The 16,469-nt window shown below is 35.9% G+C and overlaps 1 protein-coding gene and 1 pseudogene across 1 annotated transcript; one reads left to right on the plus strand and one right to left on the minus strand.

Moving 5' to 3' along the window:
* Positions 1-168: 168 nt before the first annotated feature.
* LOC111410185 lies at positions 169-12,441 on the plus strand (annotated as a pseudogene).
* Positions 12,442-14,090: 1,649 nt separating this feature from the next.
* LOC111410193 (protein N-lysine methyltransferase METTL21A-like) lies at positions 14,091-15,177 on the minus strand. The gene has a single exon (XM_023040435.1). It carries the CDS (start codon positions 15,007-15,009, stop codon positions 14,224-14,226), a length of 786 nt encoding a protein of 261 aa, XP_022896203.1. The 5' UTR covers positions 15,010-15,177; the 3' UTR covers positions 14,091-14,223.
* Positions 15,178-16,469: the final 1,292 nt, after the last annotated feature.

The following is a 16,469-nucleotide window of genomic DNA, read 5'->3' on the forward strand; positions in this document are numbered from 1 at the left end:
AAAATCCATGAAATCTACAAAATTCATCACTTAAAAAAATATTCAGCAAAATTTTCAAAAGTTCTAATTGAATAGACCCTCTAAACCATTAGTTTGCTTGGGGCTGTTGGCAGGGCTTCTCGTTTTCCTTCTACCAAGAACTTCTTGAGGAAGTTTTCTTAATTATTGTTTAAAATTTAATTTCTAAAAAAAGCATTTTCTTCTGGAAGAGCTTTAAGAGAAAGTTGCATTAGATCGTATAACTAGAAAAACACATTTGTAAAATTAACCAATTGAGTTCAAAAACAGTTTTTCAATCTCAAAAACACTCATTTTTACTTCTCAAAAAACCATGTCAAAAGGGTTATTTCAAAGAGATGCTATCTTATAACTTAGGTATTCACAAATTTTATGGACCAAAATCCACCAAATGTGGGTCCTGTAGCTTATAGGTTGGATAAGTTGAAAATTCACAACTTATCTGGCTTAGGGATTTTGGTTTTTGTAGGTTCTGGAGTATGTTTTGCCTTGACCATTCTGCGTTATATGGTGATCCCACTCATGATGGTTTCACTATTTGTGAAGAGGGACGAGGGTTTGTGGAGGTGAAATAATTTGGTGTTCCAGACGCAGTTAAATCAATGTCATGGTGTGGTGAGAATATATGTGTGGGAATCAGAACAGAGTATACGATCTTGAATGCTACAAATGATGCCTTGTCTGAGGTGTTTTCTTCAGGGAGGATTGCCCCCAACTTTGGTGATATCTCTTCCATATGGAGAACTTCTTTTGGGCAAGGTAATATATTTCTTATGGGTAGCTAATATACATGAAACCAAGACTAGACTATAACTCAATCAAAGGTTGAATCAGTTGTTTGTTTTATGCTTTTGATGCATTCGGAGCATATCACTTTGATGTCGTTATGGGTATAATACTTTTGCAATGTACAATACAATGATGGAACATGTCATAGTTTATTCAGATGAATATTGCACATATAGATAATGAACTGTGTTCCTGTAGAAATTTAATTATATAAAAATCAAGAAAATAATAAATATTCTATCGTCATGTTAGGTATGCTTGGATTATTCGACAACCAAAACATAAAAGTATGATATCTATGTTGGTTTGAATTGCTACTTTCTGACAATGAGGATTTTTTGAGTATTGTTGTTTATGTGTTACTATGTACTGTGCTGAACAACTCTGTTTATTATTCTCTGTATTAATTCTTTGGTTAACTGATAATTACATTGATAGTAATTTACATTCAGGAATTCCTGTATATATGTAGATATAAGAATTGGTGTGGCCATGTTTGTTATCTTCTAGAAATTTTATTATTTTCTATATCATTATCATTGAAATAGGACTTCTTTAAAAAATAATAATCATGATGTGCATGCTATAGTATTTATTTGCAAGGTAGGATCAGTGTTCATCTAATTGTGAAGGCACCATTGAACAGTACTTCTAAAAATTGTGTGACTAAGATTTTACCAGACAAGACACAACATCTTTCCCTTTTTCAATTCTACAGTTGAAAAGTAAACACACTTGAAGGTTAAATATGATCAGTTGCTTTTCGTTCATTCCTTGATGTTCATTCTATAGTTCTTACGTTCTGTTGTGGCCAAAACAAGTTTAATTTATTTTCTTAGCTAAGGCATATGTATACTTTTGTTATGATGCAGACCATTTCTTTGTTCTATTTTACTTATTGCTGCTTAAACCCTTGCATATATGACCATTTTTATCAGGTCCTTGCTTGTAAAAATTAGTTTTCTTGTGGCAACTTTGTGAGACATACCAAAGTTGAAGATTATACCCAATTCTTTTGGGGGGTTTTTTGTTCAAAAGCTAGTGTTTTGACTACACAGGATAATATTTGGTGCTAATCTCTGGGCCTGATTTGGAATTCATGGTCAGTGATAGCAGTGAAGAGAGGAGATCGACCTGGGAACCATATATAATGAAAATAGTCAACCTACACATATATAACATGTATGCTTCTGTTCACTTTGTTATATCACTAGCACAACACATATGCACATATCACAGTCTGGGTTTTTCTTTAAGAAGATGGTTTGTGCGGGCAACTGATCATTAGAGTGATGCAAGAGTTTTTAGCATCCCTGTAACGTTAACATGCATTTGGTCACTGTATATAGACAAAGTTCATTTGTATTGACAAATCTCGAGAATAAACTCTTGTAATAACTTCAGTTTGAAGGATTTATTCTATTATCCATTCCCTGCTCTCTTTTATTCAGTTTGTTCAGAATAGTTATATTTCTTATAGCATATCCATCTTTATTTTTGTCAATCTTGTCTTTAGGATCCATCTCAATAAAATAACAAAAATAAGCTGTTTCCATTTTCTTCAGGGTAATATTAGTGTGTTTGTTGGCCAAAATAGAAAGCTTCTTCAGTGAGGCAGTATTTGTTGGTCAGAGGATCCTGCAGAAGTTACCATTGAGAATCCATATGATCTAGGTCTCTTACCAGGACATGTTGAGGTATGCTGAACTTCAAACAAGGACTTTTTTTATTGTCTGCATTTCTTCAGTTCAGTTTTTAATGAATATGCTGATACGGTCCCTTTGGTCTCCTTATCCATTGATACAAACAATTGTTCTCAGCAATGTTCGGGGTCTCCTTCGAAGCTGATGTTATTATTGTAGTGGTGGACAATTCTGTTTATGGCTTTTTTCCTGTTCTTGGTGCACAGGTGTAGAACACTATCTAGAAAATACAAGGCACTTCCATCTTTTTTTATGCAATTCCAGAATTGTGTTCTGTTACGAAGGTTTTTGTGATTGCGATGGCAGTGTGGTAGGAACTTGGTGTTGGGAACCAATATAAACTTGATCTTCTCAGAAAGTTTCCTTCAGTATGTACATTTATAATTTAAGCAATGACTAGTTCTGGAACTGATGTATCTAAAACAACTCAGAATTCTGTATCAATGTTGTATCAACAATTTCATTATGTTTTGTTCATAGAGCAGAATGACTCTACGTCGAAGCATAACAGAAATTGAAGTTATAAATATTCCTGCCCTCCAGTTCTCTGACTTTCGAACAAAGAAGATTTTATAATATGAAATGAATGTTACATTTTCAAGGGGTGCCAAGTGGTTGAGAAATCCTAGAAAATCTATCACTGTTGAACCTAATAAAAGTTCCATGAAAATAGTTTATTTTATCCCGCATATCGTGCAACTAACAGCATCTGGTGATTTTGAGGAAGCACTAGCTTTGTGCAAATTACTTCCACCAGAATATTCAAGTCTTCGGGCCTCAAAGGAGCAGTCAATCCATATAAGGTAGTTGTATGCCCTTGTAACCTGTTGTTTCTCCTATCCAAGTCTATCTGGTGCAGTTGTAAGAAATTAACATCAAGAATTGTGAGTTTCTAATCCACATATAAGTTTTGTGCAGTTTGATCCAGTGATGAGCACATCTTATTGAATGATCTACTTGCTGGCTGCTCAATAATTAGGAATTCAACAACTTTTATATTCACTTCTTTGTAATAGATTTGAGGAAAAATGTTTTCATGCATAATCACATTGGCTTGACTCTAGGATAAGATGGCCAATGCCTTTGGTGTAGGTGTTTGGTCTTCTGGGCACCAAAGGGTTCAGCTGTATTACATTGCTATATCAATCAAGTTGTATTGTTTAAATAAGGAACTCAATACCATTAGAATTTTAAAGACGAGACCAACCTTTTCAGATTATTTTTATTGGAACACCAAGACCGAAAGGAATGAATAAGATATAATAACATGTTGAAAGCAGTTGACCTTACATCAAATGGACTAGAGGAACTGATTATTTGGAACAAACTTCAAAATTTCATTCTAATGCTTTGTCCAATTATTGGGTTCATTACAAATCTTTAGAGTGATAATTCTTTAAATTGAAAATAAGTGTTGGTCAGAATACCAACAGAGAAAAGTTTGCTAAAATTAACATTATATGTTCATGTAGAAAGAACCATGTTCCTTATGATTTCTTCTGGAAGATAATTGAATATCTACATACAAACCCATGGTTGATGGTTTTGAGCCCTAGATCCTTCAACTAGAGCTGCAAGAACCTAATTTAGGATGAAACTGATCTGAAGATCAGAAAATATAAGATGCTGGCATTGGGAAATTACAATAGCGCCTGAGGTATTTTGAGTTGATATTACGTGAATACTGCTAGACAGGAACATAAGTATGTGGAATATATCTCAATCACATGACTATGTCATTGGTAACTTCATTATTTTTTTAATTTTATATTCTCTCCTATGGGCCTAGAAGAGATGTCAAACTACCAGCTTCCTAAACCGATCTGATGACTCATATAGAATATTTTCTGTGAAGTTATTTAAACCGAAACCATGTGTATATTCTCTTTTTTGTTTCTGGAAAATGGGAAGATGGCGCTAGTAAAGTAATTAATTGTGCTTAGTTGTGTAGGCCGAAGTATTGTATTTATCCTGTGATATAATTCTAAGAGGTCTGCAGGCTAAGTATGAGGGAATATGACAAGCTAGCAAGATAGTTACTGCATTGCTTTGTATACACTTGAGGCAAAAAGTATTGCTGAAACTGGCAAAATTTGTTTACTTTTTCGAAAGGTTGCTGTGCTTACCAAGAACATCTGAAATCTCAAGAGTAGTTCCTAGTAATGTGGAAAAACTTAACAAAGTATATCTCCAATGCCTATTAATGCAGTCTTGCAAACTATGATAGATTAAATGGCATAAATCAGTTTCTAATTTTTTGAAAACACAGAAAGAGAGAAAGAATCACAATAACCATGTGCTATGTTGATTCAAGAGAGTATAAAAGTGCTGAGACCCTAAATGGTTGGAGAACAGATACAGTTGACTGACTTCATTTTCAGTGTATGTTCTAAGCTAGACATCTGTAATCATGTATGTAATGTTCCTGGAACTTATTCGATATGTAAAAGTTTCTGATGTTGAACTATTGTGCATGTACGGTTACGCTTACTATTTGTTTGAAAATGGAAACTCTGAGGAGGCAATGGAACATTTTTGAGCATCTCAAGTGGAAATCACTTATATTCTCTCATTTTATCCATCTATCAAACTACCAAAATCATCTGTGATTCCTGAACCAGAGAAGTACACAGATATCGCTGGGGAGGTTCCGGATCTTTCAAGAAGTTCCTCTGGCATGTCAGATGATATGGAATGTTACTGGAACTTATTGTGATGTTGAACTATTGTGCATGTACAGATACGCTTACTATTTGTTTGAAAATGGAAACTATGAGGAGGCAATGGAACATTTTTTAGCATCTCAAGTGGAAATCACTTATATTCTCTCATTTTTTCCATCTATCATCATACTACCAAAATCATCTGTGATGCCTGAACCAGAGAAGTACACAGATATCATTGTGGGGGTTCCAGATCTTTCAAGAGATTCCTCTGGCACCTCAGATAATATGGAATCTTCACCTTCACTGCATGTATTAGACTCTGAGGAGATTGCAGATCTTGAATTGAAAAAAATGAGCCACAATACTCTGATTGCTCTCCTTAAGTTTTTGCAGAAGAAGAGATCCAGCAATATTGAGAAAGCAACTGCTGAGGGGACTGAGGAGGCTGTTTCTAATACTGTTGGAAATGATTTTGTAGCTTATGGAACTAATCGCTCAATGAAAGCAGGGAAGGTATGCTGTTGTGTTTTGCTTTTGTATTTTGTGATTCTAAGTGCTGCAACTCTTCCGTTGAAGACAATCAAGACATTAATCAAATCACTTGCAGTTTTATAAAGTAGAAAATTTTTGAAGTCCCTGTGTATTGGCCTCATTTACCGATTGAAGTTGTTTTTGATTGGTATCATCTTTAAGTATGTTAATTCTATTTGCTGGACTAGGTTGCTTAATCTTAGCTAAGTAAATCGTGTATGGTTCACCTATATAGTGGGCATGTCAAATGCCATATTTTGGACCTTTGGATTATGTGGAACAGGGTCTTGAGGTTTCATGAAACATAAGCATGCTATTCTTTTAAATAGCGCTAGTTTGCTCCTATGAAATTGTGTGTGAGAATTATAAGAAGAGAAAATTTGTATGTTAATAAAAAATTATAGAAAAGCAGATCTAATATAAGAGAAAGCATGCGAACTAAAAATTGTTACTTCTACTTGTAGATTGTAGCTGTGGGTTTGATGTGAAGAGTGGTAGCCTTTCGATTCTAGATGGAGTTAAAGAAGAGTCACTTGCCATGAAAAAAAAATATAAATAAAAATAAAATTATTTGCACTCAGTCTTGTGTTGTTAACTTCTAGGACATTTGAAAAATGTTTAGATTAAGAATTGACTAATTGTTCCCAGAGGTTATAACATATCCCATTAACAACTCCTAAATATACCTTTGAAGTCCCAAAAAATGCATTCTGCCATGAACAAGTGAATGCTCTATCTTGCATATTAACAAGCAACAAAGAATTTATAACTTGAATATATAAACACATTAACCAAAAAGTTAAAGCATAAAGCCCGATTAGGCCGTATGTGATTTATTCTTGTTCTCTTCTACTCTTCATTCTCTAGTATCATTGCCTCTAGCTTCAGATTATTAAGAAAGAATTCATATAAAATTTCTGTCACAGAAAGGTCATTCTTTCCTACTAGAGAGAAAAGGAGGAAAGTAAGAATACTGAGGTGCAACGGATAAGATCACATTAAAATTGTAATCAAAGTTGGAAATTTTGGACATACATGTAATTGGTTGGTTCTTATGCATTTGAAATCTCCGTTCTTTACTGTAGATGAAGGTGGTTGTGAACAGAAACCAAGCCAATGATCCTTATCGATGTTAACATAATTTTCTAAATATTTTGAAGCATCTTAAGGTGCTTGTCTCTTTTTGGCAAAAATGAAAGCACTGGTTGTAAAAGATGGAATGCAGAATGCAATGGTTGTGATCATAGGGTAGTGGCACCAGTTAGAACTCTCCCATATAAGTTTGCATTGTTTTTGTTACCCAAGTCATATGGGTACTCTTTATGCAGATGAATTGAAGCTGGTGTAAGTGGTCAAAATGACTAGATGGAGGGTGATCTTTTCATAGTCTTTATTATCATCTACATTGGAAACCAATAATTTGTATTTACTGATATTCTGGAGTACAGTGTAGCATGTGGGTTCCTAAATTGTTTTTGAGCAATGGAATCTATGTTTTTGTTTAATATTGCTTCCCCTTATTCTATTTCGTGATTTTTCACTGGTTACAACTGCCACATATTGAGTCACAATCTTTCTTTATTAATAAATGACATGGTAGACCTTGTCTTTCATCATTTTATAGTTATGAGCAAGTTCTTTATAGAAATTGCAGTGTTGACTGACCGCTACTGTTCCTTAATAAATTAATGTTGCAGGCCTTGTCTGAAGATCATTTTCCAGCTATAAAATCTTCATGCAAAGTTCAATACTGTGTTCTAAGCGCAATATTTGTACGTGGGTTGTTCCCCCTCGGCGCATATGTTAGTAAATTATTTGAGTTATCCATACAAAAGAAAAGATACTTCTTTTATTTATTTAATTTTTCTCGTTTTGTCAAATATAATAATTTGAGTTATCCATAATAAAGACCCTTCCATTGGTCCTGAACTTGACAATTTACTGTGTTATGTTTTATTTTGCAAACTGTTGGCTACCTAGTGCATTTCGTTTTCTTTTTAATATTGTTGGGTTCCTGTATTTACTCAAGTTCAAAGATGTCACATGCTTAGGTATTTTGCAAGACCCAAAGAATTTAATACCCATCAAATAAATTTTCTGTTTTCCCTCTTTTTCATTCCACAAAGTGGTTTCTGTCTCATCTAGGAAAAAGAAAAGGTAAGATTTGTTAGCCTACCTGAGGTTGAGGGTAATCAATTGGCTGTTCGGTTTTGTGCCATCTGTTTTAGTCTACAAAATTTTTGCATTACCTGTTGGGTCATAAGGAAACTAATAGTCTAAAAGAACAACTTCAAAACTGGATAAAAATCTACTCTCTCTCATAAATCTAGATTTGAGCTTAATTTGGTAACAGAAAATATTATATTAACTATGGTGGAAAATGAGTCATACAAACTGATGTTTTTTCTTCAAGTTTCAGCATTTATTGCTCATTATGTGCAACAATGTACTACAGGATGCTTTCTTTAAAAACCAGCATATTTGATTTTCCGTTCAACAGGGATGATCAAATATTCCCATCAGTTCAGTTGCTAGGGATATGGCAGCTATGCTGGACACTGCTTTGCTTCAGGCTTTTGTTTTAACTGGACAATCTTCGGCTGCATTTGAACTGCTGAACAGTCTTAATTACTGCGATGTAAAAATATTCCAGGAATTTCTGCCAGAAAGGAATCAGTATGTGTGTCTGCTAGAACTTTAGAAATGCAATGCATCGTGAAGCTCTCAAGCTTCTCCATAAATTAGTTGAAAACTCAAATTCAGACCATCCACCGCCAGAGCTCACCCAGAAGTTCATGCTGGAGATGCTCATTGAATATCTCAAAGTAAGATTTGACTCATACTGATTGACCATTTATTGTGTCATATCTTGGTGATTGTAAATTATGAAGTCATTTGGATTCCCTTGTTTGGATAGAAATTAGATTATTAAAGCTGGCTTAGCTGCTAGCTACTGTGGAATAAACTTTTCCAAGGTGACTGAACGTGGAATGTGTTAAAACAGAGAGATGATAACATGTTTACCATTTAGTGGAGTCGGTATAATTAAAGATCAACGATGTGTCAAACATGTAGGATTACCATTTTAGTCTAAGTATTGTGTCATCTAAAGTGGAGATCTGTGTGTTTCAGCATTTTACATAATAAATCCACTAGAATCAACATGCTAGTCATAATAATATGGGGGTACAATTGTCTCTTGAGTATTCTAAGCTTAAGTAATTTATTACTTCTCACCCTGTTCAGACATTGTTTTCCAACGACATCACCTCCACCATTTACTTTCCTTCTTCACAATTGTTTAGTAGGATGCCGAGTACTTAGTTTTGATAAATATCTCTGATTCTGAATATATCTTTGTTGCAGCCCCTCTGTGGGACAGACCCCATGCTTGTCCAAGAGCTCTCCATGCTTGTTATTGAAAGCTCCAACCTAAACTATTGAGCTATTCTTGCCAGGGAATATTCCAGTGGACTTGATCAACTCTTATTTAAAACATAATGCTCCAAACATGCAGGCTGCATAATTGGAACTTACGCTTGCAATGAATGAAAGTAGCATTTCAGGCTATCTCCAGAATGAAATGGTAAAGAATTTACATTTTCTTTAGCTGCTTTACATGGTAGCTTTCGTGATTATGATGTTTGAGGAAAGATAAACTATTTCCTGTTTTATATAAGAAAATCCATGCATGTAATTATTAGCGACTCCTCTAGAAGTTTGCAATCCTCTTCCCCTCAATTAGCAAAAAATAAATAAATAAATAAATTGAAATAATATACCCATCATAAATATACCACTCGTTCACACAACCAAACTGCTGGATTGAGCTTTGTTGCTTTCTTATTTAATGGTGCTGTGCTATTAGGTATGGATTTTTTCTTTTAAAGTATATTCTGCTGCGTGGCAGGTAAAAATCTATCTTTTAGAAGGGCTTGACTGGTATTCAGATCTTAATTCTTAGCAAACTGGGATGAGAATGATTATTCTTCGACGAGGAAGAAACTCTTGTCTGCTTTGGATAGTATTTCTGGGTATAATCCAGAGGTTCTGTTGAAGCGTCTTTCCCCAGATACTTTGTATGAAGAATGTGCAATTCTTTTGGAAAAAATGAATCAACATGAGCTTGCTCTGTCCATATACATTCATAAGGTACTTTTTCATGCTGAAGTTTTTTCTGTCTTGTTATGCTCTTTGCCGAGGAGACATGCATTGATTAAACACGCATGTCTATCTTAAGGTTTTCGTATCATTAGCATCTGATGTGCATATTTTAGTTTTCTTTTGGTCTAAATATATTGAGATTGTTCTGAAGCTTGTATGTTGGCTGACGAGTGTGTTTTACTCACGAGTTTTATACAATTTTAACTTGATTAATTGCTAGATCTTATGAGAATAGAACGTTTTTGATGATTTGTTAGTGTTGTTTTGAAAATTAGGAGAGGTGGTGTAAAAAGGGGTTTTAAAGTGGACAAAGAAGCTAAAATCAAAGAATTTAGAGTATAAAGTCAACGTTAAGGCACTACCTGTTAAACATCACGGCACCTAGGCGTTGCTTCCTAGCGCTCAGGTGCTGCGCCATTTTCTTTTAGGGTTACTCGTTTTGGCCAGTGAAAAGCCTATAAAGACTCCAAATTTGGGAATAACATGGGGAGGAGTATAAATACAAGTTTTTGACACTTTAAAAGGGGATTCCACACATTGAGGTACAATATACAACGAGAGATTTCAAGAGAAAATCAAAAGGAAGGAAAACAAAAAATCAAGATCTAGGTTTCGAGATCAAGATTGGAGGTAAGGAGAGAACTTGGTGCAAGTTTCATCTTCTTTTTCACATCTCAATTCAAAACTCGGTGATGTACTGAATGCAATTCTTTAGTTTTTTTTTTTTTTCATTATCATGAATAGCTAAATTCATATTAGAGCAAACAATGTAATCTTTTGAGATCTTTTATTTCTTTTATTTAAAATTCAAGTTCTTTAAATGCACGTGTGTTGATTTTAATTCTGTACTTAACGCTTTGAATTCTCCAGCCAATTATTCAATGATTTTGTGAATCTTTTACGAATCGAGAGGTGAATTTTAGATTTAGACTACATATTAAAATCCAGTAAATTAATATAATATGTAGAGATACCTATAATAATTACTGCGGTCTTAAGATGAATTCTTAGAACTAACATTTTGTTTAACTAGGCTTGATTCGCATAAAGATATAATATTGAATTAGTTGAATATGCTCAATCAGAACTCGAGAGAAGTAAATTGAATACAATAAAAGAATTCAATCGAACACTACATTAGGTGTGAATTTTGAAATAAGATCTAAATGTGATCAATAGATGAAAATTTTCTACTATAATATCCATCTCATATTTGAATCCTCAACTTATCTTTTTTTTTATTTTTTTTTAATTTTTATTTTTTATGACCATGGGTATCTGGACTAGTTTACGCGCACCTCAACTAATCCCACGAGGTCTTGAAATTTACAGTCGGAAACTCACCTCAGTGGCCCTGAGGGTATTCAAACTAGTGATTATTGAGGAGCAAACTCAAAGCCTAACCACTAAGCTATCCCTCGTGTAAGTAGTTAGAAATATTAAATTAGGCATTAAAGTATGGTCCTTGTGGGAACATTAATTTGAACTCAAAGGTCTATTATATTACTTGTAACATATACTTGACAGAAATAAAATCGACAATGTCGGCTTAACCAAACAAGTTATTCACACTGTCTAAGATTGAAAAATGTATCTTACTGAGCCAGATCAATTATAACCAGCCGCCTTCTGTTGACCTTTCAGGGATCAAGAATTTATGATGCCTCAGTGCATGAGATTATACAATGCAAAATCATAATAACGTCTACAAGAACTGTTGTTCGACAGAGTTGCTAAACTTGTTAAGTCAGCTTATTGGACTTTGTTTGTTAGGTACTTAATGCTTCCTTCGTGTGTGTCGTGTAAAGTAGATCATGTGCAAAGAGATCTTGTTAATTCTTTTTCTTTTTCTTCTTTTTTCTTTGAGCAACTCTTCATTTTAAATATGCTAACCTCTCTCTCTACATATAATTTATAGCTTCAAGTTCCTGAACTGTACTGTCCTATTGTGACCGGATATATGACGAGTCTGCACTCCAACATCCAGCAAAATCTAGTGAAGTACACCCAACTCTACTACAAATATATTTGAATTCTCGGAAGACAACCAAAAACCTTGAAAAAAGAGAATCACTAATTTGACATCCATTCAGAGCCCTGGAATCCCAAAGCTTAGTACAGGGACTGGTAAAAATAGAGGCCGCTTCTACAAGAGGATTGCAGAAACTGAGGGAGCCGAGGACACTCAAACCAGTACAAGTTGCATTGACAATGTGAGTGATGGTGATGATTATGGTAATGGGGATGGTGATGACATTAGTGAAGTAACTTCTAACATTATGCTTGATAAGGCCCTTGATTTGTTGAGCAAAAGATGGGATCGAATAAATGGAGCACAGGCCTTAAGGCTTCTTCTTAGGGATTCTAAGCCGAAGTTAATGCTCTTGCCGGGTTAATTAGCTACAACCATATGTAATATTTATCTACTGTCATCATTTATGTTTCCAGGGTTTGCTGGGATGAATGAGCTATGTAATACATATTTGTTTAGAATCTCTCTCTTGGTGAAAGCTGCCTGTTCTGGGTAGTAAATCTTTATTAAAATTTTCCATCACGGTAAATGTTTTCCTTCTGGGTTCTCTGCAGAACTTACTTCCTTTTCTTGGACCGCTTTTGAGAAAAATCCAGTGAAACATACTGTTTCAGCGATAAAGAGCTTGAGAGAGAGAGAGAGAGAGAGAGAACCCAAGGGTATGTTTGCTTCTAAATATGCACGGGTATAAACAAGAGAAACGTACTTTTCTTTCATACGTTTATATGTGTCCTTTCCCTATGTTCTGTTATAAAGCATGCCATGCTAACCAAAAGGGCACGGCTAGTGGCTTTTCTAGTTCAAACTGTACGCTGTGAACTGCATTTTCTTTCTGACATTAGTCACATTGAGAAATAGTGTAATCATGGATGACTGGTATTTTTCAGTCCAGTCTGTAGTGCAATACCCTTTTGTCACTTGGGTTCCCTTGTGTGTTTAGTACAAGATGGATTTGGTAGAGTTTAGAGCATGCAAAAATGCTTGATCTTAAATGGTAAGGAGGGAAACCAATCTAAAGTTTTGCCTCTCGTAAATGTTCATTTTTTTTCTAGAACATAATCAGAATTTACTTTGTTCTGTTTTACCTGCAACCATCTTTTCGTTTAGTGGCCGATGGTATATCACAGGTAAAAGATGAATTCTATAAACAAAGGAAACATCGTGAAGATCACCAGCGATGGCATGTCCTCTCCTTGTGACAAAAAGATAGGTACTAGTGTCATCGCTATTTATCTCAATGGCAAAACAATTGTGCACTTTATATGCTTCAAAGATTCACAAATATGAAGGCTGTTGCAAAAGGGTCTCCATTGCTGAAGAGATTATAGTGTGGTAAGTAAAAGACAATTGTGCACTTTGTAGATTGTTTTTGGCGAATAAACATATGATTTCTGCCACGTGTGGTAAGTAAAATTTTCAGACTCGGTTTGAGCCCCTTTTGGGGTAAATGTGTTTTGGAATAATGAATTTTTTTGGAGAATGTGAAATAGGAAAAATTTTTGGGTTTACATGTAAAATTATTTTATGGGTGAATGTGTGTTTGAAAATGAGTTTTGAAAAAAATTGGGCTCCATGTGATCCGCAAGCAATGGAAAGTGAAGCCCAATTTGTTCTTTCATTTGAGAATTGCTGCCTCTTTTGGTATAGATGCACGATTAAGTAGTGTGCTATAGTTTCCTAGAAGTTATCTATCTATGACCACAAAGGAAAATGCCCTTTGTACAGAAAATTTTCCATGGAACTTCTACAGGTAGACATATGGGGGTGGACCCCATGTAAATATTTTATTGGAATGGGCCTCACTATTTTGTCTATTCTAAAAAACACCTGTAATATTATTTTCTATAAGTATAGCATCTTCCGACCACAAACTTGGAATTGGCAGCCGGGAATACCGGAAGCTAATATCTGTAATAAGCCAGGGTTGCTGTTCCTTATACATTTCTTCTTGAAGATGAGGTTTGCTTTCTGAATGTTGGTGATGTTTTGCATTTTGAGTTTCACTATGGTAGTTGAAAGTTGATTTTGTTGTAAAAGAATAGTTATTGAAATTAATTATTTTACGGGTTCGCGAGTGTGTTTGAACTGCGAGTATTTGTCATGATTTATAAGGTTATAATAATTTTTATAAGATGGGATTTGATTATTTTAAAACCAAATTTAGATTAGAAAAGCTTACACCATTCATGTATTCAAGTTACAATCACCCTCGACTCTTCATGAAAATATTGGTTTCCAATAAACAATTAAAATGTATGCAAATTAGTAATTAAAAACCATGTTTGGCAAAATAAATGACGTCCAAGTTCTTACAATATTGTTAAAGGTCGGCCGATTTTGGGTTTAGTTTCCCTGCAAATTGATACACAACCACTCCAACTCTAGACCCATTGGAGGGTTCGTCATTGTGTATAATCTCAACATCGAAAGACTTCTTGGCCTTCTTGAAGAATGCAGATTCCTTCTTCCATCTCTTCTCATGGGCCATCAAAAACACAATCCTTTTCTCACTTTTTAGCAAAAGGAACTTGAGGGTCTCAAGCAGAGGCTCGTATAGATGATCATGGTACACTAAATCAGACCCCATAATCAAATCGAACTCTCTTCCTATAGCCTCCATGTTATAAGTGTCACCCCAAGAAAGCGCCGCGACTTCGACTGCACCGCCGTGGTGCTTCAACATTTCGGCGTTGGCATTGACGTTAAACTGAATGTTGGGCAGCACGTGAGGTAGGTCTGTGACAGTGACAGTGACACTTCCACCAAGTACGGCAGCTGCTGCGATGCCAACTACACCAGTGCCTGAGCCCAGTTCAAGAATGCGGATGGGCCGGTGTTGGGTTGCGCCGCTGCCGTTGAGGACGGCGGAGAGAGGTGTGGTGATGCAGGGGTGGTGGCGGTCGAGGAGGGTGACTAGAGTGGTGGCGGCAGGCCAAAGCTGGAACGAGAGGCCTTGGGAGGGGAATTGCCTGATTACTATGGTGGAGTTGATTGAAAGGAGATTGTAAATTTGTTGCTGGATCTCTTGGGATTGTACCTGTTGACTTTCTGTGCAGTCTTCTTGGATTTCAGATGGAACATCTCGAAGTACTAATGGTTGGAACATAGTGAAAGGGATAATATCAATGAAGTGGAGGTTGCCGAAATGGGCTGCGAGAGCGGAGCGGGCGGCGCTTTAATGCGATGTTTGGGTGGTAACCTAAGCAATTTTGAGAAAGGTTCGTCGCGGATCACTTGACAAACCAAGGTAGATCATCCAGAGATAAACATGCTCTCAGTCATAAATTTTGCAATTAGAGAAGAGTCTAGCACCGAGCCAAGGATCTTTATATGGGCCTAAAAGTGGACCAAGTCCATAAATTTATGTGGTAATTACACAAAATCCTACCACTAAAATCATGAATTCTGAAATCAGATGGGAACTTTAATCTTTCGAAAATCAGATATTAATATATATTAATATTAATATTAAATATACATTTTTTTATCCCAAACCCTATCATTTTCTCTCTCGTATTACCCTCTCCCTAGTTTGCAATCCCCAACCATTTTCACTCTCTCTCTCACCGTCTTCTCTCCCTTGCCCCAATCACCCACTGCGCCATCACCACCCACGGCATCCCCGACCAGAAGAAGCGTCAATCGCCGGCCAAATAATGCAGACAATTGTCGTCGTGAGGATTCGCGTCGTATTCAAGCTTCGCCAAGGCACCAACCGGTGGGTTTTTTTTTTAAATTTTTGCTAAATGGTTGTTGGACGGTGGGCTGCGACGGTGGATCTGGTCGTGATTGACTATTGTGCTGTGTGTTGTGGTTGTGCAATGTCGTGGCTTGTGATGTGGTGGTATTGTGTGTGTACTGTGGGCGGTGGTTGTGCGTGGTGGTGGTGATGTGTTTGTGGTGGGTTGTATGTGATGGTGTTGTGGTTGAGTGGAGGTGTTGATACGGGCGGTGGGATGGTGGTAGAGTCCAGTGGCAGATTGGGGATTTTTTCTGGTGGGGGCAGTGCGATGGTGGTGGTGTTCGTTGGGGCGGTGCGGTAGTCATGGTGGTTTTGGTTGTGCTAGTGGTGGTGTTGTGTGGTACGGTGGTCGTGGCGGTAGACGACAGTGGGTGCGGCGATGACGGTGAACTGTTGGTGGTTGTGGTCTATTGAGGTGGATATGTTGATTCGTTTGACAGTGGTGTTGTTGATGGGTGGTGGTGGTGGCGGTTCTGCCTTGATGGTGGCGGTGGTCACAGATTATTTAATTGAATGTGACCAACGAATTAGTTAATCTGTGAATAATAAACAATATGTGACCAATGAAAAAAAATTGTGACTAAGAAATATTGTGTGATCTAAAAAATTAATAATTTGTGACTGTTTTTTAAGTTGTGACCTATAATATTTGTGATCTGTGACTTATAAATTTTTGATTTGTGATCGAGAAATAAGTTGTAACCAATAATTTGATAAGTTGTGACTAAAAATTAATCGTAACTCATAAATTTTTTGATTTGTGACCGATGAACGAGTTGTGACTTACAAATTTTTTGAATTGTGATCGTAAAATAATTTGTGAC

This window comes from Olea europaea, chromosome 2, assembly GCF_002742605.1.
Source record: "Olea europaea var. sylvestris chromosome 2, O_europaea_v1, whole genome shotgun sequence".
NCBI lineage: Eukaryota > Viridiplantae > Streptophyta > Magnoliopsida > Lamiales > Oleaceae > Olea > Olea europaea.